The sequence below is a fragment of the Vombatus ursinus genome, unplaced genomic scaffold (genome assembly GCF_900497805.2).
Source record: "Vombatus ursinus unplaced genomic scaffold, bare-nosed wombat genome assembly UNPS02014768.1, whole genome shotgun sequence".
Taxonomy (NCBI): domain Eukaryota; kingdom Metazoa; phylum Chordata; class Mammalia; order Diprotodontia; family Vombatidae; genus Vombatus; species Vombatus ursinus.
In genome coordinates, this window is record NW_020954546.1 from 2,943,716 (window position 1) to 2,967,246 (window position 23,531).

Consider the following 23,531-nt stretch of genomic DNA (forward strand, 5'->3'; position numbering starts at 1 on the left):
AGAAAGAAAGAAAGAAAGAAAGAAAGAAAGAAAGAAAGAAAGAAAGAAAGAAAGAAAGAAAGAAAGAAAACACTACAGCCTGGAAGGATTTTTCCATCTCCAATCAGTTTAAGTCATTTCTTTCATAGGATTATAGATCTAGATCTGAAAGAGACCTTAGAGGCCATCCAATCTAACTTCTTCATATTACATATGAGGAAACTGAGGCAGAGGTTAAGTGACTCGGCCAAGGTCACCTAACAACTTAAGTATCTGAGACAGGATTCAGACTTAGGAGTTCCTGACTCCCAGGTTACTGTCCTCCCCACTAGGCCACCCGGCTGTAATTCCAACTACAGAGAGGGCAAGCAGGGCCTCAGGCTGGGAAGCTGCTGATTGGGTGGTTCCTGCCTTTGCTTTTTCTTCCAGAGGCCTTCCCAGACGCCTTCCTTATCCCTCCTCCCACGTCCCATTGCCCAAGTCAGAACACCAGAGGATTTAGCATCGGGAGGAGTGAGGTGGGGGTGGGGGACCTCACAGACCATTTAGTCCAAATGTCTCATTTTCCAAATAGGAAACTGAGGCCCAGAGAATCAAAAGGACTGGCTCAAGGCTAGCCAGTTAGAACAGCACCATGATTCAAACTTGGGCCCTCTGGCTCCTAGTCTTTCTACAATGCAAGGCTTATATGAGACAGGGATTGATTAGAATGAATAGCCCCAGTGTTTCTATTTGACAGTTCTCTCCAGGCCTGGCAGCTCAGAGCTGTGGGGGCAGTGGTGTTTCTGGGAGGCAGGATAGATGAGCATTAGCCAGAGGAGCAGAGACCCAGTTTGAAGACAATTTCCCATCCAAGCCTAGCGCATTGGGAACACTCGTCCCTCTGCTTCGCCAGCTACACCATGGATATTGCTCACAGGTCTGGAAACCAGACAACTGAGGCAGAGCAGCTGGGAAGCAGCTTTGTATACCGGAGATAGCGCTGGACTTGGAGTCAGGAAGGCATGAGTTCAAATTTGGCTTTTGAGCCCTATCAGCTGTTATTTGACCTCATTGAACCACAGTTTCTTCATCTATAAAATGGGGATTAAAATGGCCAGGTACTTCCTAAGTACCTACTTGTGAGGCTCAGATGTGTAGTTTAGGGATTCTCTAGCATTTATGAGTATCATTCTGGTGAAACCTATAGACCCCTTCTCACAATAAGGTTTTTAAATGCATAAAATAAAACAGAGGATTACAAAGGAAATCAATTATGTTGAAATACAGTGTGTAGACAGGACAATTGCAATTACATGAGATCTAGCTAGCAGTCATTAGAGACTACAATAATTTTGAAGTTGTTATTATTCAGACATTTCAGTCATGTCTGACTCTTTGTGACCCCATTTTGGAGGTTTTCTTGGCAAAAATACTGGAGTAATTTTCGATTTCCTTTTCCAGCTCATTTTACTGATGAGGAAACTGAGGCAAACAGGGTTATGTGACTTGCCCAGGGTTACACAGCTAGTAAGTATCTAAGGCTGGATCTGAACTCAGTGCTTCTTGACTCGAGACCCTATGCTCTATCCACTGTGCCACCTAGCTGCCCAGAGTTTAAAGCAGTGATGAACATAAATGATAGTTCAAGATATCTGCAACAACTGTAATGTGATATGAAAATATCTGATGACTACTGGGGTTGATTGCCTACCTTCATCATTTGTAGGAAATGCTCAATTTCAATTACAGCTTAGTGAAAATAGAGATATAATTTTTTCCTATCTAATTTCAGGGACTTTTTTTTTTAGGCAGTTGGAGTTAAGTGACTTGCCCAGGGTCACACAATTAGTATTAAGTGTTTGGTCTGAGGCCGGATTTGAACTCAGGTCCTCCTGACTTCAGGGCCGTGAGGGATTCATCCCTTCAATCCCACTGTGCCACCTAGCTGCCCCATAATTTCAGGGACTTTTAAAAATGTATGGTCCATGGCTCCCAGGTTAAGAAGTTCTGGTCTAGTATTATTTAAGTATTAGCTACTATTATTACTCAAAGGTACAGGCCACTGTGATTCCTCCCACCAAAGTGGTTTCCATCTTTCCATTTTCCTTCATCCTTCTAGGTCGGAAACACAAGGTCTACTGTCTTCTGGGGAGAGGGGTGTGGAAGGTGCTCTCATGTGGGAAGCAGAGAGAATAGGAGAATAACATTGCCTAGTGAGGTGGTGTATAAATCTGGGGAAATAAAACATAAATGTAATATATAAATACAAATCTTTACACTAGCATTTATTATCAAAAGAGGGTTTCTTGGCTCCCTCCTTTGGCGGTGGAGCTGAGGTGGGAAAAGGGAAAAGGAGGGGGCAATCTTGGATTTGGAAATTGTGTGGGGGAATAAAAGGAGAGAGGGCAGAGGGCTAGGTTCCCCAGACAGGTTCAATGGGAGAGGATCAGAGGCTAAGGAGGGGTGGGGGCAAAAGGAGCATGGCTGGGAGATGGAGAGAATCTCATTTGTCAGCTCTGTGGTACTTCGAGCCATTGAAGGTAAGGCTCCTTCCTTGGTGTATTTGGTTTGGCACAGGGCCCCAGACTGCCTTGGAGAACAACCCCTCAGGGAGGGTGATGGAAAGATCACCCAATGGACTGGGAGGGAAGGAGAGAAAGAGGAGGCAGGCTCGAGAACTCCCCCCCCCCCCGCCATGTATGTATGGGGGAGGGGAAGAAAACAGACATTTGTAGCCTGTTGGGGGTAAAGGTGGGGAAAGATGGTCTGGGAGCACAGAATTAGGCTTCTCTCAGCCCTTCCCCTTGGAGGAGACACGGACGCTCCAAGCAGCTCCTCAGAGGGCCCTCTCACCCCGCTTAGGGGGTAGCAGCTGGCTAGGTAAATTCTCCTCCTCTCTTCCTGAGGCAGGCCCTGGGGATTACAGCTGCCCCAGAGCCAGATCCAGGGAGGAAGCGTCACAGTGATCTTTGTGTGTGTTTGTGAGGGGGAGTGGGAGAGGAGGTCAAGTAGCAGACACCCAAAAAAGAAAATGAAAGGTCTTTCTTGGGGGTAGGGGGAGCCAAGGAGGGAAGGAAGGAACTTAGGTGAGTGGGGAAGGGTGCTTTGCCGTCCCTGGCCCAGGCTTGTTTTCTTTAGACTGGCCCTGGTGAGTTAGAAGTTTCTGAATTCCTGACCTGGGGCTATGCAGAGAAGGCAGGACTAGATTGGTCACTATAGTTACACTGAGTGTAGGACATTCCCGCAGGGCCAGGTGGCAGCTGGCATCCTTCCTCACCTGTTCAGCTTCCCTCACTCCCCTCAACACCCCTCCCCAGGACAGAGCAGCAGGCAGATGTCTGCTTGGCAACCGATCTCTCCTCCTCTATACCCACAGAGGCTCTTCAAGCACCTTCCAGATGCCAGCTTTCTCCCACTTATCTCCAAGATGAATGGTCAATCCAAAAACATTTATTAAGCCCCTACTACGTGCCTGGCATCGCACTAAGGGCTGAGGACACAAAGAAAGCTAGAAGATGGTCCCTGCTTTCAAGGAGCTCAGTGTGCTGGGCTGTGTGTGTGTGTCGGGGGCCAATATACAAACAACTGCGTTACATACAGGATAATTTGGAAAGAATCAACAAGGGCAAGCAAGGTGCTTGAATATAGAGGGCTTGGGAAAGGCTGCCTGTAGAAGGTGGGATTTTAGTTGAGATTTAAAAGAAAGCCAGGGAAGCCAGAAGGCAGAGATGTGGAGGAAGAGCCTTCAAGGCATGGGGGACAGTCAGAGAATGTGCCCGGAGCCAAGAAATGGACTGTCTGACGAGCAAGGAGTAAACCATCCACTTCCAGCACGCATTGTATGCAGGAAACCTGGTCCGGCAGAGGGAAACGCAGCAGGCCAAATCTCAAATAACAAGTGAAGGCCCAGGCTGGGCTGGAATCCAGGAACCTCCTGGCTCTATGATCCTAACGATTCCATTTCTCACCTCCTGACTCCTGGATTCAGGTGTCAGGAGGAACCGCTCACCGTATGTCACATCTCATAGAGATGGATGGACCTTAGAAGTCTCTGAGTTAACCTCATTTTATAGATATGGAAGGCTGGCCCAGAGAATTGGCCAAGGTCACAGAGGCAGGCAGATTTAAGTAAGCTGTGAGTGCTAAAACCAGGATTTGAACCTGGTTTCTCTGACTCTTAACTCTAATATTCTTTTCACTGTACAGTTATCCCTTTCACATCACGGAGGGCTAGAAAGCCCCTCGATCTGGAAAATCTGAGGACAATTTTTTGGGACTCCATACCAGAGAAGTCTGAATTTTTTCTTTTTCTTTTATGGGGTGTTTACAATACCTTATTGTAAAATCTGGGTTAAATATTTGGTCATAGGCTCTGTGTTACCTGCTGGCTTTCGAGTGTCATCTGTGGCTTTTGCAAAACTCCCTAAAAATTCCCATTTAATTTCTTATGCCGACTTGAGAAATATCGAAACCACGATGGGAAAACTTGAAATGTGGAAGGGATAACTATACCATGTCATCAGATTATATTGTATCATATGTAATTTAGGGTTGAGAGGAACCTTAGACATCATTTAGTCTCTGGTCCAAGCCCGTCATTTTACAAATGAGGGAGCTTAAGGCCACCTAGGTAATATGACTTGTCCAAGGTCACACAGTAGGAGGTGGTTGAGCCAGGATTTGGACCCAGTTCCTCTGACCCTAAATCTAGTGCTCTTTTCACCAGTACCATGTTCCTCCTCTCTGTGTGACAGTCCAGCAGGGGAGGGGTGGAGGGTGGAGTCCAACCTTGGACTTTGAAGACTGTGTATGGGAACTGGGGGACAGCTGTTGGGACAATGGGCTAGGTTCCCCAGGCAGAATCAATGATGTAGGTGGGTGGTCCTCAGCTTTTCCTCCTGCTGTCCTCAGTTGCATTCAAGGTGGGGGAGAGAAGGCTGGGAGGCAGAACCCTCAGCTTCTCTCCTCAGAGCAGGCTGGTCCCTGGTTCTGACTTCGCCCCTAACACTCCCTATTAAGTCTCTTGTTGTCCCTGCTGCCCAGCGCTCTGACAGCAGAAAGGTGGCTCAGGGAGCATCCCCCTAAGATGCTGCTCCACAGTGGGTTGGAGGTGCCTGCATACTGAGGGGTAGGGGAGAGACCCAGTCCCTTTGGAGCTCCTGAAGGGCTGTGAGGGCAGCTGGGCAGTGGGGGGAGGGGAGAGGAGGAGGAGGAGGAGGACTCACTTTGCTGCACAAAGCGTTTCTTGAGCCTCATCTTGGCTCTGCGTCCAGCAAATAGGGAACCGAGCCTCTCCGTCCAGGCTGAATGGCTTTCCGTGTCAACCACCCCACACCGTGGCAGGGCCATTTGGCGCATCGTGGCAGTATCCAGCAGCCCACTGACTGGTAGGTGGGACACCCACTGGAACTCCCTAGAGAGAAGAATTCAAACAACAGAGCAGGCAAGAGGGGCAGTGGGACAGGGATGGGGGAGGGATCAATATCCCTGGGGCTGTGGTGGACAAATCTGAGGATGGGGGAGGCTAGCTGTCAGGGTTCCCTACTCCTCCTCAACAATCCTCCAATGTCCTACCCCTGCCCTGGGCCAACCAGATCTTACCTTATGGCATCCGTGAGCTGTGGGGAGCTGGATGCTTCTGGGGCGTGCTCACGGAGGTACCCATACTTCTCTAAGAACACCTGGGAAGGGCAGGAGGCCAGGCAGACAAAGGAAAGTGAGTTACTGCTCTCCCACCCCTGGACCCCAAAAGCATAAAGACACATGGCCAAAGAATTCATAACTTTTCTAAGTTGTACATAGTCCTGGGATGGAGCTTTGCATCCCTCTCACCACTTCCTTTTAAAATTCTATTTTATTTTCAGTTCTGAATTTTCTCCCTTCTGCCTCCCTTTCCCTACCACTAAACAAGAAAATCAAAACCTTATAGACATGTATAACAAAGCAAAACAAATTCCTACATTAGCCATATCTAAATAAATATATGCTTCAATCTGCATTTCTTTCTCTGTCTTGAGGTCTTACCCACTTCCCATCCAGGCTCTTACATCTATTTCTTTCTTGTGATTCACTCAAATTGTTCCAGAAACTTCACCTCTTTCCAGAAAGTTTAGGGGAAAAAACTTATACTTCCAATTAAAAGACATATAATTTATTTCCTTCTCATCCTCTCCTCCCAATTGGAAGAAACAAAAGAAAAACTAAACTTTTGTTCCAGGAAGGCTTTCCCCCTCTCCTACCAATAATTCCAACTTCCAATTACTGTCTGCATTTGGCCCTTCCCCACCACCAATTCATTTGTCATTGGCCCATATTTGACATCAGTATCAGACCATTTACATAGACACTCTGAGAATTAGAAATACTCTACCTGCAAATGCCTCATAAATGATCACTTTGCTGGCTACTCACTCCTGACCTCTTCCCACATCTGCAGTAAGGTTGTTTCTCCACCCACCTCTCACTTGTGGCCCACCACCAAGCTGCGTTGAGCCAATGTCACCTCTGGGTGGCCATCTTGAGGAACTGATCCAATCAATGTGTTTTGCCCATATCAGTGACTATGTGCTGGTGCTGTGGTTCCAAACTCTGTGTGTGTGTGTGTGTGTGTGGGTGTGTGTGTGTGTGTGTGTGTTCTGAGAAGTCTTTTCAACAACAATGGGGAAAAAAAAGTGTTGTGAACTTCCAGGAAAATTTGATATACTACTCATAAAGTTCCGCAATTATTTAAGGCATCAGATTTTTTTTGGGTGAACCCCACTGGACCAGATGTTTGGGGACTCCTAAATGGAAATCACTGCCCCGGAGAAACTCCCATCCTGCCCACTCCTCCCACCACCATTGGTGACTGCTTTACCCAGACCACTATGTCAGGAAAGCCCCAGCCACCATGTTTGGCTAAAGTTCCTTCTCTCCAGCCCCCTCCCCCAGTCTCCCCATTTGATTAGCTGCCATACACATTAGTTAGTTGGCCTACAAACACATTAATGCTTACTAATGTGCGCTGGAGATACAAAGAAAGGCAAAAACATGGTGGTTCTTGAATTCACATTCTAATGATGGAGAACGACTTGTGAACAGTTACAGTTTGTATGTTTTCATCTGATTCAATTTAGTAAACATTTATTAAGCGCCTACTATGTGCCAGGCACTGTGCTAAGTGCTGGGATTACAAAAAGAGGCAAAAGTCTCTCCACTCACGGAGTTCACAATCTAATGGGGGAGATAACATGAAAAGAAATATATACAAAGCAAGCTCTATACAGGATAAATAGGGAAGGCACTGGAATTAAGAGGGGCTGGGGAAGGCTTCCTGTAGGATGTGGGATTTTAGTTGGGTCTTAACATGTACAGAACTGGCACAGTGGAAGGCAGCTAGGTGGCGCCACAGTGGGTAGAGTGCCCAATCTGGAGTCAAGAAGACTCCTCTTCATGAGTTCAAATCTGGCTTGTGACTCTTCCGAGCTGTGTGACCCTGTGCAAGTCACTTAATCCTGTGTGCCTCAGTTTCCTCATCTGTAAAACGGTCTGGAGAAGGAAATCACAAACCACTCCAATATCCTTGCCAACAAAACCCCAAATGGGGTGATGAAGAGTTGGACCCAACTGAAAATGGCCCGGTAGATGAAAATCTCAGAGGGAAGGTACTAGGTATAGAGGGAGATGGGAAAAGGCCTATTGAAGAAAGTGGGATTTAAAGTAGTCTTGAAGAAGGCCAGAGAAGCCGGGAGGTACAGGTGAGGAGGGAAAGCATTGCAGGTATGAGAGGAACAGCAAGAAGCCTGAATCACAGAATACATGGAGGGAAGGAAAGTGTGAAAGGTGGGAAGGGGCCAGGTGGTGAAGGGCTTTCCATGCCAAACTGGGCATTTTATTTTCAATCCTGGAATTATCTTTTCTCCATTCTATTTTTTAAGGCAGTTCACTTCCTGGGTAAGGTTTTCTATCTTCTATTTCAAGGTATTTCAGTTTTCCTTTGAGTTTTTTTTCCTCTTGAACTCTAGTTTTTCTGTAATTTTTACCTCTTTCTTCTTTTCTCCTGGTAGTTCTGGTGGACAATCCTCTGTGGCTGGCTTGCCTGCCTCATGCTGGCTTCCCTGATGGTATCCCTCCACTCATCTCTGCTGGCTTCTGGCCATCTTTCTGAACAATTCTCACCTCCATGGAGAAACTTATTTCTAAAGCTTTTTGATTTTGATTTATTTTTTTCTCTTTGTCTCTACTTCTAGTTGTTGGGGCACGGGTAGGAAAGGGCCACACTTGAGGACCTAGAGGACTACATGTGCCCTCGAGGCCGCAGGTTCCCCACTCCTGGGTGGGGTGACTCTCTTCATCTGGGTTTCATCTTGGGCTTCTCTTAACCTCCAATATTTTGCTGAACATGGTTTTTGGTATTTAGCTCTGTTTACTCATACTTCCACCCTAAACTGTTGGGTATGGGGAGATGGGGCTTGGGCCAACTCCCTCAGGCACTGTTGGAAGGGTGGGGTAGAGCTTGTTTGATCCTGTCCCCTCTGCAGTCCAGACGACACTTGTCATTGCTGATCTCCATGGCATGCCTAGTATTAGACTTCCATTCTCTTAATCCTGGCTTCTGCCTCAGTCTCCTAGTGGTCTACCTCAGGTTTCAGTGTCTGACAGCCTCCGTCTTCTCCCTGTGCAATCCCCAGTTGGGAGGTGGTTTTGTCCTTTGCGGTGGCCCTGGTAGGCCCCAGCAGGATATGAGAAATCAAGTTGGTTTCAGGTCTCCTGCCCATCATCCCCAGATCAGATGAACTGAGTGCTGGGAAGACTCATCTTCCTGAGTTCAAATCCAGCCTCTGTCACTTACTAGCTGTGTGACCCTGGGCAAGTCACTTAACTCTGTCTGCCTCAGTTCCTTCATCTGTAAAATGATCTGGAGAAAGAAATGGCAAACCACTCCTATATCTTTGCCAAGAAAACCCCAAATGGGGTCATGAAGAGTCAGACTCAGCAATAAACCTGCAGGACTTCTAGGAGGGTGAGGCTGGCCTCTTTCTCCCTGTATAGTAATCTACAGGGGCTAGTCCTATCCCTGCTTCTGTTCTGACAAATCACAAACAGAATCTGGTTTTAAGTCTGTGATTATTAGATTTAGGTCATTTGGGGACTCCTCACTTCCAGGTCTCCTGGAGCTCAGAACTGCTGCCTGGTTTAGGTCTCCAGAGCGGTTTTTCACAAGCTTCTGGGCAGCTCTGAGAAGCTCCCTTCATCAGCTCTGCTAGCGTCCAGCTGACTTACCTGAGTTTACCCTGACTTCCTGGGCATGGCCCCTGGCCTCACCTCGGCAGCGTTCACATCAACCTAAGCTTGTCCTGACTTCCCTGGTAGGTCTCTCTCCTGCTTCTGTGACTGGTTTACCTGTGATCACGCTGGCTTCCCTGGTGACGTCCCTTCCCTCCCTTCTGCTGGCTTCTGCCCATCGACTCTGGAGGAACTCACTCCACAATCTTTCTGATTTTCTTCACCAGTGGCTTTTCTTTGGGACTTTTCAGATATTTGCTGGGGTTTATGGGGGAGACCTGGGCTTCTCTATGATCTCTCAGGTCACCATCTTGACTGGAATTCTTCTCCATTTCTTGCTAATCAGTTGTTCTGCTGTTTCAGTCATGACCCCATCTGGGGTTTTCCTGGCAAAGATCCTGAAATGGTTTGCCATTTCCTTCTCCAGCTTATTTGACAGATAAGGAAACTGAGGCAAACAGGTTAAGTGACTTGCCCAGGGTTATACAGCTAGTAAATGTTTGAGGCTAGATTTGAACTCAGGAAGAGAAGTCTAATCCAGCACTCTACCCATTGGGTCACCTAGCTGCCCACTAATCAGTTACCTGAAAACAATCTCTCTCCCTCTCTTTGTTCCAGTTTGAGCCAAAAAGTGACTCCTAATCATTGCTGATAAACACATGGAGGTAGGTGTTAATGCCATGCTCATTTCACAGATGAGGAAACAGAGACCTGTACCAGATGAAAACCCCTCTCCGAAGCCCCTGAAAGTTCCCCCTTTCCCTTTAGATCCTTCCCAGATGTCTCCATCCCCCTCTTCATGCGCTTTAAATAAACCACATTTTCCTCAGGCACCAGCATCCAAGACAAATAGAATGCTATTTCTCATTATGTTTTGTTGGTCTCATGGGAGACCTGGATTTGAACCCTACTTTTGAGACTTATTAGCTGTGTGACCACGGACAAGTCACTTAAGCTCTCCGCCTCAGCTTCATCATCCGTAAGGTAGACACATCATTTCATAGAGTTGTGAGGAACAAATGAACTAATCATATTAGCACAGATCATTCTGCAAACCTTTAAGCACTGTGCAAGTATCTGCTCTTAAGATCATAGTTTCTCAGGGCAGCTAAGTTTAGAGAATAGAGTGGATAGAGTACCAGCTCTGAATTCAGGAGGACCTGAGTTCAAATCCAGCCTCAGACACATAACACTTACTAGCTGTGTGACCCTGGGCAAGTCACTTAACCCCATTGCCTAGCCAAAAAAAAAAAAGATTACAGTTTCTTTCTTTTTTTTTTTATTGCAAACATTCAGTATTTCAGATACATTATGAGTTGAATGGTCATTTGTGGATTAGATAGTTTATCAATAATCAAATATAATATTATTTTTAGGGGAGAAATGCTATCTAAACTGATTTAGATTATAAGCTCCTTGAGGGCAGAGACTATCCTTTTCATATTGGTTTCCCTAGAACGTAACATAGTGCCTGGCATATAGTAGGTGCTTAATAAATGTTTAGGGCAGCTAGGTGGCTGAGTGGATAGAGTGAGTTCAAATCCGGCCTCAGATACTTAGTACCCATGTAATCCTGTTTGCCTCAGTTTCCTTATCTGTCAAATAAGCTGGAGAAGGAAATGACAAACCACTCCAGTATAAACCCCAAATGGGTCAGGAAGAGGTGGACATGACTGAAATGACGGAACAACAACCACAAATAAATGTTTATTGACTGACTTTCAATTTTACTATTGGAACACAACTGGTTTGCCTACTTGGGACTTCGTGGTTAAATAAAGGGCATGTTTTATTTGTCTGTCCCTCTAGCTATCTGAATCAGTATGTCTGACCTCTTTCCATAGGTGTCTGATCCTTTTCCTGGCTTTCTCTGTAGGACGCACCCAGACCCACGCCCAGACCCACATCCACACACCCTGGGTGTGTGTGGAACAGAATAGTTTGTTTTATGAAGGAAACAGGCAGTGTCTCCTATTGCATTGGGAAGCTTATGATCTGTGGGCGTGGTTGGGCCAAGACTTTGCTGCTGCTTCTCCCCTGCCTCTCCCCTTCCTCCCTTCCTTATCGCCACACTGACTCCAGTTCCTGGAACTTTAAAGCCTTGGTTTTCAGGGAAGAGGAGCCGAGGGGAGCTCACCAGCCCCTGCTTCCTCATTTTCCTAGGCATCTCCGTGCCTGGTAGCAATGCCGTCAGGGTCCCGGGGCATGGAGGGGCCCTATGTGGGAGGTTGAAGACATGTATGTGTGCTGCGGATGGGGCTGCTAGAAGATTTACGTTTTCTAACTCCAACTGACCTCAGTGCAATCCTTCTATTCGCCACAATAGCAGGTGTCTTTTCTTAATCTTCCATATTATCCCTCCCTCATCCTCTCAGCTGAGGACCATGCCTCATGCTTCACAGACATTCATTGAGAGCTTGCCCTTCTTCCCATCTCACATCGCTCTGACATCATCCCTCACGATCTCCTCCTTTACTCTCGTCTCTGATGGAAGAGATCTCTCTTTTCATGAAGGGTAACCCCTCTATGAGAGCCAGGATCCCATCCCCTCCTGTCTTGTCTGCAGATGGCCCCTGCTACCCTCCTGCTTTCTCTGCAATCTCTCTTCAGTCTCCCTCTGGTTCCTGTTTTCTTTCCTTCTTCCTACAAACATCCTCATGTCTCCCACATCTTTAAAAAATCCTTATTAGCACCTAGGGCTACCAACCCTTCTCACATACTCTCTTCATCTTTCCTCTTTTCCTCTTCAAACTCCTTGAAAAAGCCATCTACACTCAATTTCCTCTCCTCTAAATCTTCTAAACAAATCCTGCATAATTTGGCTTCCAACCTCATAGTTAAACTGAAGCTGCCCCCTCCAAAATAACCAATGATGTTTTAATTGCCTAATCAAGCCACATCCCTCCTGACCTCTCTACTGCTTTTCAGTTGTGCCTGACTCTTCATGACCCCATTTCGGGTTTTCTTGGCAAAGATACAGAAGTGGTTTTCCATTTCCTTCTCCAGCTCATTTTATAGATGAGGAAACTGAGGCAAACAGGGTTAAATGATTGCCCAGGGTCACACAGCTAGGAAGTATCTGAGGGCAGATTTGATTCTCAAAGAGGTTTTCTCAGCAAAGATACTGGAGTGGTTTGCCATTTCTTTCCCCAGCTCATTTGACAGGTGAGGAAACTGAGGCAAACAGGGCTAAATGACTTGCCCAGGGTCACACTGCTAAGAAGTATCAGGCCAGATTTGAACTTAGGAAGATGAGACTTCCTTACTCCAGGCCCAGGGCTCTATGCACTGTACCACCTATCTGCCCCTAAAGTGCTATATAAACACTAACTAATATTATTATATTATTATTATCACTGAAATCTCATGCATTCTCTGCTCACTGGATGCTGACTAGATCCTTTCACTTCAGACACTGCTTATTCTCCTACCCTTTGCCCTAGTTCTGTTGTTTCTTCTGAAAGTCTTCCTCTTCCGGCTCTCAATGAATATAGAGGAAAGTGGAGGTATATCCCCCTAAGGTGACTCAACCAGGTCTGGCCTAGGCACGTACCAGTCATGCCTCACTCACTTTGCTAAAGGTTGGGCAGGCAGTGGTGGGAGTGGGCAGACATCTTCCCTGTGGCAACAACTCTGAGTGACCCTGGTGGTGGTCGTGGTGTCTGGGGGCGGAATGAAAATCCTCCCCTCCTTCTAAGCCCTCAGGGGACTGGGAGTCAGGATTCTTGAGTTCCATTCCCGAGTATGCACTCACTGGCCACAGTAGGGTTGGTGAGCTCTTCTTATTTTCTCTCTCAGGAAAGCAGAAATTCTGCTCCTCAATGGGTGGGGCAAAAGCAAGGTGTGGGGAAATTAGTTCTGGGCTAGAGAGTCAAGAGATAATAGGATCAAAGATCTGTAGGTGGAGAGCCCCAGAGACCATCAAGGACAACTCTCTCACTTTACAGATGAGGAAAATGAGGCGCAGGGAGGATTAGCTCAAGGTTACACAGGGAACAAGCAACAGAACTGGTATCTGAACCCAGGTCCTATCGACTCCAAATATGTGTCCACTCTGTTGCCTCTCAATCTTCTGGGGCTTTAGTCCTGGTATTAGAGTCGAGGGGTCAGAGTTGGAGTCGGAGTCAGAGGTGGAATTAGAGTCGGAATTGGTCAATCAACAAACACTTAGAAGGACCATGTGTGTCAGTGGGCAAAGAGATACATGTGATAATAAATATTTTCCTTCTTTCTCTGCAAATGTACTTTAAATACAAATAATTACAAGCAGATATTACAATTTTACTTTGAAATGAAAAATTTTCATCCTACTATCACTTGGCATAGCTTTGTCCTTTAAGGTATTCTTAAACCCCTGTTCTATTAAGTGCCTAATAAGTGCCAGGCACTGTGCTGGGCCCTGGGGATACAAAGAAAAAATGAAATAATCCCTGCCCTCAAGAAGCATATAGTCTCTGGGGAGAAACAACATCTATCTATCTATCTATATCTATCTATCTATCTAACTCCATCCATATCTATCTATCCATCATCTAACATCTCTATCTATCTGTCTGTCCGTCCATCCATCCATCCATCCATCCATCTCCATCCATACCTATCCATCCACCTATCCATCTTTCCATCATCTAACATCTCTCTCTATCCATCCATCTATCCATCCATCCATCCATCCATCCATCCATCTCTTTCTCTATCTCTATATACCTATCTTTCTATCATCTAACATCTCATTTATCTATCTTCATCAATATCTAACTATCCATCCACCTATCTATCTTTCCATCATCTAACATCTCTATCCATCCATATTTCCATCCATCCATCCATCTATCTCCATCCATATCTATCTATCCATCCACCTATCTTTCCATCATCTAACATCTCTCTCCATCTATCTATCTATCTATCTATCTATCTATCTATCTATCTATCTATCATCTTTCCATCTGTCATCTAACATCTATATCCATCATCTGATAATCTACATATCTATTATGTATTTATCTGTCTATGACCTATCTATCTACAAAACAGAAACAAAACAAATAAAAGGTAATTTTTTGGGAGAGAGCACTCACATCTGGGGAGGGATCTGGAAAAGCTTCGTGAACAAAATGCTGTCTGAACAGAATTTCGAAGAAAAAAACAAACAAACAAGGAAAGACATTGTTCTAGTGATGAGTAACTGTCACTTAACCTCTCTCTCTGCCCTCTCTATGGGAACCATCTCCAATTGTCCTCATCCATACCTGGCCAGTACTGGACCCAGACAGCTCCAGAGGAGAAAGTGAGGCTGATGACTTTGCACAACCCTGTCTCATTTAAATCCAAATCACATTCAACTCATGGCATCATCTTCCTGATGTCATGGTCCTCAGGAATGAAGGACAAACAACAACCCTCTATAAAACTAATATAATAATTCCAGTCCTTCCCTCACAAGGTATGTTGTGAGGAATAAATGATGGATGTTTTAGAGAAAAGTTAAGAAAAGACTCTGCTAAAGCAAAGTATTACTAATTATATATGGGGTGGCCCAAAAGTCTTAGTGCACATCTAAGCTGTTCAATAGCTATTCAGTAATTTGAATTCTGCTATACTTCTCCTATACATAAACATGATGCCTGTACACACTCATACACATTTAGATACAAGGTGTCTCCAAACTTCAATAGCTTAAAACTGCACTAAGATTTTTTGTGACATCGTCTGGCTGCACTTTTGGGACATCTTACATCTAAGTATATGCATGTGTATTTTTATACATATATATGTGTATGCACACACACATGTATTTAACTAGGCCCATGATTTCATCTGTGGAAGGAGTTTCCAGTATGGTAATTCCTTCTACTGCTACAGATCAGCAGCACATCTGTAACTTACAGTTGTAGAGGATTCCCTTGAAGTCTGAGAGGTTACATCACATTATGGACAGTAAATGACAGAGTCAGGATTTGAAGCCTGGTATTGCTGAATGCTGAGCTGGCCCTCTTTCTAATACACAGAAAAAAAGGACTGCAGCTGACCCTGCAAATCTCCCCCACAGAAAGCATGTCCTTTAGCTCCCTTTAGTGCAGACTATAAATTCAGCATGCGTGTGCCAAAGCTGGCCTGCTTGTCTGTTGCCTTCTGAACCGCTTTCTCTTCTCTTCTGCTCCTTTTAAAATGCTTCACTAATACTCCTGCCTTTCTTTTCTCTCGTTTTTCTTTTTGGTACCTCTATTGCTACTCCCTTTCTTTCCCCAAATTATCCCTTCCCCATAAAGCCCCTTCCTAGTCATCAATAAGGATAGTCAAACAAACTAATCCTACCATTGGCTATATCTAGATAGAGCTGCCTCATTCTGCATCTGTAGTCCATCATACCTTTCTCTCTCTCTCTCTCTCTCTCTCTCCCTTTTCTCCCTCTCCCCTCTCCTCTCTTTTTCTCCCTCCCCCTCTCTTTCATTCTCTCTTTTTCTCCTCCTCCTCCTCCTTCTTCTCCTCCTCCTCCTCTTCTCTTCTCTCTTTCTCCCTTCCCCTCTCTCCCTCTCTCCCTTTCTCTCTCTTTCTTCCTTCCCTTCCCCAGCCCTTGGGAGTGGGAGTCTTGCTGAATTTTCTTCCTCTTCTTTAATATTCTGTCTTTAGGATAAATGGAGAGAAGCTGGTCAGCCTCTGTTGAACGTATTTCACATATCCCTTCTGTAGGCTAAAGAATCAATCATGTTGTACTAAAGTCATCCCATGATTCTCCTTATTTCATTCCTGAATTTGGAGGCCCAGCACTGGACACTGCCTTAAGGTCTCTCCCAAGGCTAGCCACAGAGGGAAAAGGAGTATATGTACTTTCTCCCTGCATCACTTCCTGGCTCATGCCATCTTTCTTGACTTTTGAACACCCTGACCACTCTTTTACCCATTCCCATCCAGTTTAGGGTCCCATAGGGTCCCTAGATCATCTTCTACTTATGGAAGTGATTCACCATGCATCCATGAGTGTACAGACAATGGGAACAGCTTCCACAGTTTTATTTCTGATTCACAGTAAGCAAAATGAAAATCTTCAGACTATGAGAAACAGACCCAGTGACTGCAGTGGCAGAGACTCCAAAGCTCTAAGTGTCCCTGGGGAAATGGGCTTTGCATTTCCCAGCTTCCCATCAATACATTTGGTGTTGATTTGCCAATTCAGCTAGGCCATCAGTAAGCAGAGCCCAGGCCAACAGTTTTAGGTCATTATGATAAATACTAGTGCAAATGAAACCAGACAAGTCCCCAAAGACAGTCCTTTCCATGTGAGAGGCCCACAGCAGTGGCGGGGGGGTGGGGGGGTGGGGAGAAGGGAGGCAGAGGAGGGAAATCTGAGGGACTTCATCCACATACATAAATCCTTCTACTTAACAGCAGGCTGCCTTTCCCACTTACTGCTGTTCCAAAGAGCCCTGAACATTCCCAAGTGGACAACAATGAACAGTTCAACATAAAGTAGATTTATAAGCAATAAACCTTCAGAACTCCAGAAAACACTGTACTTTATTATCCTGTGAGAAAGCACTCAGCTACTCTGGGGAACTTATACAAGCAACCCAATCCCCCATCAATCAACAAGCATTTCTAAGTGCTTACCATGTGCCAGGCTCCATGCCCTATTCTGGGGAAACCAAGACAAAAGTGGCACAGTGCATACCCTCAAGGAGGGCCAGAAATGGTCACATCCACCCCCCCCAACACACACACACACACACACACACACACACACACACACACACACACTGCGACAGAGGTCTTTAGCTTTTAAAACATTTCCACCTCAAACATCTTCCTTCCACATCTCCTCTACTCCCAAGAAGGAGGTTCAGTAAACTGAAAGAAGCTCAATCTGCCAGCTATTAATTTCCAAAGCTCCCCCTTGTCTGAGACAGTAAAGAGAAAGCGCAGCAGAACAATTGTCTGACCAGGACTGGCTTGCATGGGTGGGTAGGGGGATGGTATAGTGGGGATGGATGAGGAAGTTGAGAGATGTCTCAGGAATCCTTAGCTGGTTATTCAGAGGCCCAGAGGCAGCAGTGCATAAGAGAATGAGTAAGAGATTTGGTACTACAAGTACTAGATTGGAGGCCCAGCTCTGACACTTATTACTTATATGACACTGGGCATTTCCCTGAGCCTCTATTTCCTCATCTGTAAATGGGCTCAACACCTCTGAACCTTAGATTCTTCACCGATAAAATGTTCTCAACAGCAAGAAACAGCAGGTACTTAGCACTTTCCACCTATGGGTTGTTCAAGGAACACATGAGATCATATGTGTAAAGCAACATATTAACTTTTTAGGAAATGATTATTATTATTATTAGAAGTAAATTATTAGTAGTGGTCCTGGAGGCCATGAGAATACTTGGAGTGGTGGTTACAGAACCCCAATGAAAGGAACCATAATAACCTAGAACAGAGAAGCAAATATCAGGATCAGGAGGCCGATCTTTGGAAGTGGTTTGGCGTGGGGGATCCTTTATTTAATTCTATTACACACAAACACTATAAACCAAAAAGGGAGAGGGACAACGCCACCAGAATGACTTAGGGAAGGCTCTCTTTACACCTTCCACTGCTATTTCCCAGTCTTGGACACCAAAGAAGGGGGCAGTAAGTGGGTCATTTTAGGGTAGGAACCTGTGTGGATTAGAGTTTTGTGTCCATAACCCTAGAGAGGGAAAAGTGACTTTGGCCTGGTCATTTTCTGTCTCTGAGCCTCACTTTCCAGCTTCCTCTGCTTTTTAAAACAGCAATGACTTGGTGCCACCTTTGAATTATTGTGCAAAGAGGTAAGCGAGTATAGAGATGCCTTTTTTTATATAAACTCTTGGAAAGGTATGATAGAAACACTATGTACTTCAGTAATAATAAAAAATGGAATCAAGAATTCCAGGTGGGGGAAGTCTCTCCACCAAAGCTGATGTTAAACCATTTATGACCTCACAGATAAGTCCTAGGAACGATCTGAGCTAAATGCCTTAAGTGCCTTGCCCAGGATTGCTCAGCTAGTATCTCAGAATGGAGCTTGGGAAACAAGTTTTGCTGACTTTAAGTCCAGTACATTATTGTATTTAATATAAGTAAGGCGTTTCTAGCAAACATACATTAAAAACCCCAAATTTTCCCAGAGTCTTTACAGACACCCACTCTCTCCCTTCCCTAGCCCCAGCCCAACTCCCTTATAAAACATCTTTGACGAGTTGGATTGCAAATTCTTTGAGGAAAAGAGGAAAGTCCTGGGAGGCGGTATTGGGTGTGAGCTCCAGACGTGGAAGATGACAAATTAATGATAATTTACAGTTGCAAAGCTCTGAGTCTCACACCCTGTATGTGCTTGCAACAACTCTATGAGGAAGGCAAGGCAGCTGAGAGCTGAAGTGATGGGCAAAGGCGTAAAGCTGGAACTTGGCGGTCTGGTGCCTCTCTCCAGGACCCAACAAAGTGCCTTGCCTATGTTAAGTGTTGGACGAAATGTGTCTCCACATTTTCCCTATTGTTTGGTGGGTGAAACAATCTCAGGTTGTGAGGTAAGTCTGGGTACGGGAGGAGCCATCGCTCCCAAGACTGGTTCACAGTCTCACCTCCATACAGGCTCCACACTTATGTGAGTGAGTGAGTGAGTGAGTGTGTGTGTGTGTGTGTGTGTGTGTGTGTGTGGTCCTGCCCTTGAGTCAGGCAACGATTTGGGGAGCAGACCCCTGTCAGATTATGAGACAGACCTTGGGGAACCTGCAAAAATGCTGGGCCCTTAGGCTTTTTGTACTCCCGTTCACGGGGATGGGGGGAGGGGATAAAGTTTGGCGAGTTTGCTGCAACTCTTTGTGGCTCTGGGGATCATCCCATATGGGATTCGGGGGTCTGGCTGCAGGTGCTAGTCCTGGCCCAAGTACATGTACCCCCCTCCCCCCCAGTGACTCACTCTGACATAGGCACAGACACAGACACGGAGGATGCCACTTACCTCCGCTTCTCGCCTTCGCTCCCCTGCCTTGGGCGGGGCTCCCAATCCCGGGCCGGCCAGAAGCAGCAGGACCTGAAGTTGGATTCTGAAACTCAGAGCCATCACGCCCGCTGATCCTTTCTTTTCTTGTCCTTTTTTGGGGAGACACAGCGGTGATGGAGAAGGCGGAGGCGGCTGCTGGGAGCGGCTGAGCCGGACTGGCTCCCACGAATGCCCAGGGCTGTGGGAGCTGCTCTGCGCCTGGGCTGCTTTCGTGTGGCAGCAGCACGCGCGCCAGGACGCAAGTCTCCCTTGGAACGTTCCCGGGAGCCGCTGGGCTGCTCCGGCTGTCAGGGGGCTGCCCCGGCTGTCCGGGGGCCGCTGGGCTGCTCCGGCTGTCCGGGGGCTGCCCCGGCTGTTCGGGGGCTTCTGGGCTGCTCCAGCTCTCTGTGCCCTGAGTGGGCTCCAGCTGCCTTAGAGTTAGCCAACTGGGCTGGGACTCCGTGGGGCGGGATTGGGAGCCCAGCCCCAACCCCACCCACCCCCTTTGCTCCAGTCAGAGCTTCTGGGGGTGGGGACCCTTGGGAGCTTTTCCCAGAGCAGCAGCGCCCCGCTCAGTACCGCCCACTGTGCCTGTGGGGTCAAGTCCCGGTCTCGCTCCTCTCTCCTCTGTCCATCACCTCTTGGCTCTCCCTAGCACGAACACGAGCCTGGGGAGGAAGCCATGCGAGGTTGGGAGGGTCAACTCCCAGCTACCGTTCCACCTCTGCCCTGCTGAGGCCGGGGCTGCCCTGGAGCAGCACAGTGCAGATGTCCTTGCAACATCTTGGGGTTACCGGTGGAGAGAAAGCACTTCTGGAAAGGGGAGAGAGAAAACGGAAGGAGATCCCCGATGCCGATTGCTGGCTCTCACTGCAGCTAGCTTTCTGCTTGTCTTCCCTGCACCCCAACCTCTAAATCCACGGGATCTTTTACTGGAGGCGGGGCAGAAGGGAGAGAAAAAAGGGCCAAGGAGGATCCACTACCCTTGTGCAATTGATTGTCTTAGAGATTTGCCTCAGCATATTGACATGTATTAGAAAAAGGACTATAATAACAGTAATAAGAATAGGAATAAGAATAAGAATTTATATGGCACATTGAGTTTTACAAGGTGTTTTACAGATATCCCATTTTATCCTTCCAACCACCCTGGGAAGTAGGTGCCATTATTATTCCCATTTTACATATGAGGAAACTGAGGCAGACAACGACAAACAGACTCTTGCACGGGATCAGACCGATAATAAACCCAGTTCTTTCTGGATCCAAGGGCAGTTTTCTTTCTACTACTTTCTTCTGCCTCTTTCTGTCATTGCTGGTTTGAAATCACTCTTCTCCCTTCCATTTACTTCCGCTCCTTTGCCATTTTTGGCCCCCTATAAAAACAGTAATGGCTAGCACTTGCATAGAGCTTTTACAGATATTATCTCATTTTATTAGATAGACAAAGGTGCTATTGCCCAGGGTCACATAGCTAATATGTGTCTTGGGTGGGATTTGAACTCTGTCTTCCTGACTCTATGTAATACACTACCTAGCTGCCTCTGTTACTGCCTAATTTATCTCAAGAACAGGTGTCCTACTTGACCTTACAGATTTGGCATCATGGGCCACCAGGGAACAAAACAAATCAGGCAGCTTTGCCTCTCTTCCTCCAAAGCAGGTTTTTGCAAGCTTCTTTATCCAGAGGGGTCTCTCTGAAAATTGAGTTTTCCTGAAGCTTGTTCCCTATTAGTGAATTAGAGTTTACAAACTCCTATAATCTCTAGAGGGAACCTTCCAGATCATCTTACCAATGAGGAAACTGTGGTCAGAAAAGGAAAATAACTTGGCCAAAGTTTTGCCACCAGTTTGTGACAGAGCCAAGACTAACCCAGGTCTACCTATTCTTAATTCTGGGCTCTTCCCATAACCATTTTTCAGTCTGGTAGCTGCTATAAATACCACAAATGCTCATCATATTGGGCAGCTGAGTAGTATAAGTGATAAGCTCTGAGCTCTGTAGCTAGTGGCCTCAATAGCTCATTCTCTCTTTTTTTTTTTTGGCTAGGCAATGGGGTTAAGTGACTTGCACAGGATCACACAGCTACAAAGTGTCAAGGGTCTGAGGTCACTTTTGAACTCAGGTCCTCCTGAGTCCAGGGCTGGTGCTCTAACCACTGCACCACCTAGCTGCCCCTTAATAACTCTTTTTTTTTTCAGGCTCTACATATGCATTGCTATTAAACATATTTTCACATTAGTCATGATGTAAAGAATTAGAACAAATAGAAGGAACTACAAGAAAGAAGAAACAAAATAGAAGGAAAAAAAGAGCAAATAGTATGCTTTGATCTGCATTCAAAATCCCTTTCTCTGGAGGTGGATAGCATTTTCCATTATGAGACTTTTGGAAATGTCTTAGATCCTTGCATTGCTTGGAAGAGCTAAGTCTATCAAAGTTGATCATCACACAATGTTGCTGTTACTGTGTACAATGTTCTCCTGGTTCTGCTCATTTCATTCAGCATCGCTCCATACAAGTCTTTCCAGGTTTTTCTGAAGACTGCTTGCTCATCATTTCTTTTTTTCTTTATTAATTTATTCATTTTTAGTTTTTAACATTCACTTCCATAAGATTTTGAGTTCCAAATTTTCCCCCCATCTCATCCCTCCCCCAACTCCAAGATGACATGCATTCTGAATGCCACTTTACCTAATCTGCCCTCCCTTCTATCTCCCCCCCTTCTCTTATCCTCTTCCCCTTCTATTTTCCTGTAGGGCAGGATAGATTTCTATACCCCATTGCTTGTATGTCTTATTTCCCAGCTGCAGGTGAAAACAATTTTTTAAAATTTGTTTTTTAAAACTTTGGGTTCCAATGCTCATCATTCTCATAGCATAATAGTATTCCATTACATTCATATACCACAACTTGTTTAGCCATGCCCCAATTGATGGGCATCCCCTCAATTTCCAATTCTTTGCCATTACATAAAGAGCTGCTATAAATATTTTTGTATATGTGGGTCCTTTTCCCATTTCTATGATCTCTTTGGGATACAGCCCTAGAAGTGCTATTGCTAGGTCAAAGGGTATGCACATTTTTATAGCCCTTTGGGTATATTTCCAAATTGCTTTCCAAAATGGTTGGATCAGTTCACAACTCCACCAACAATGCATCAATAACTCATTCTTAACAGTGCTTATGGGACCCTTGTCCCCACCAGACTGACACAGACACACACATACACACAGATCACTCACACCTGCAAACCTTTGTTTCCAAGGAAAGGAATGCTAAAGGTGGGGACACTAGCAGAAGACATATCCTGGCTGCTCTCATATCCCTGGGTTTTTATGACATTGCTTTCTCCTGGTTCTCCTCTTGTCTGACTAAGAATTTTCAATCTCCTCTGTAGGATCATTAACCATTTCCTGTTCCCTGTGGGATATACCCTGGCCTTTGTTCCTGAGCCCATTTTTCTTTCTTTCTACACTCTCAGGGATCTCATCAGCACCCATGGATTCAACTCTCATCTCTGTGCAGACTGCTCTCAAATCTACATACCCAGCTCTCAGCTCTTTCCTGAGCTTCAGTCCCTCATCTCCAATTGCCTGCTAGACTTCTCTACCTCGATGGCCTGTAAGTATCTCAAAACTATTGTGTCTGAAGCAGCTCATTATCTTTTCCCTTAAACTTGATAATTTTTTAGGGAACACTCTCATCCTCCCAGTCGCTCGAGTGAACAACTGCATTCATCTCTTGTATTTATCTTCTTATCTCCACTCATACCATAACATCCTAATTAAATGCCTCACCACTGCCTGGATTATTGCCCTGGCTTCTGAATTGGTCTCTCTGCTTCTAGCCTCTCCCCTTTCCAATCCAATCTCCATACAGCTGTCCAAAGAACCAGTTTAAATAAATGACTTAATTGCTCAAGAAAGATCAATGGCTCCCTATTGACTTTATAATTTAAACCTTTTTTTGTTTTATATTTAGAGTCCTTTTTGTCTTGTATTTTGAAATTTACAATCTGGCTCCAGCTCTTTCCAGACTAATGACACAATACTCCTTCTTGTGTACTCTATCATGCAGCCAGACTGACCTCCTTGCTACTTCTTGGACACACCGTTCCTTCTTCTTTCTCCACGCTGTTGCATAGGCTGTATTCCATCCTTCATCATGCTTTGAATGTTCTTGTTATTTACAAACAATTTTTGTAAATTCCAGCCCCTTTCATGGCTCACTTCAAAAACCACATCCTTCCCTCCCTTGTTAGTGCTTTCCTTTCCAAAACCAGTTCTTCATATTTATTTT

General features: G+C 45.6%; 1 protein-coding gene across 2 annotated transcripts in view; it reads right to left on the bottom strand.

Annotated features, from left to right (window-relative positions):
• LOC114043384 (matrix metalloproteinase-28-like) overlaps window positions 1-19,453 on the bottom strand; it is a 53,554-nt gene extending 34,101 nt beyond the window's left edge. For both annotated transcript variants that reach the window (XM_027862489.1, XM_027862488.1), the window contains exons 1-3: window positions 19,208-19,453; window positions 5,563-5,642; window positions 5,187-5,374 (exon numbers count right to left, since the gene is read on the bottom strand). In XM_027862489.1, coding sequence (XP_027718290.1) covers window positions 5,187-5,374; window positions 5,563-5,642; window positions 19,208-19,309 — 370 coding nt within the window. In that variant the 5' untranslated portion in view covers window positions 19,310-19,453. The remainder of the gene's footprint in view (window positions 1-5,186; window positions 5,375-5,562; window positions 5,643-19,207) is intronic.
• Window positions 19,454-23,531: the final 4,078 nt, after the last annotated feature.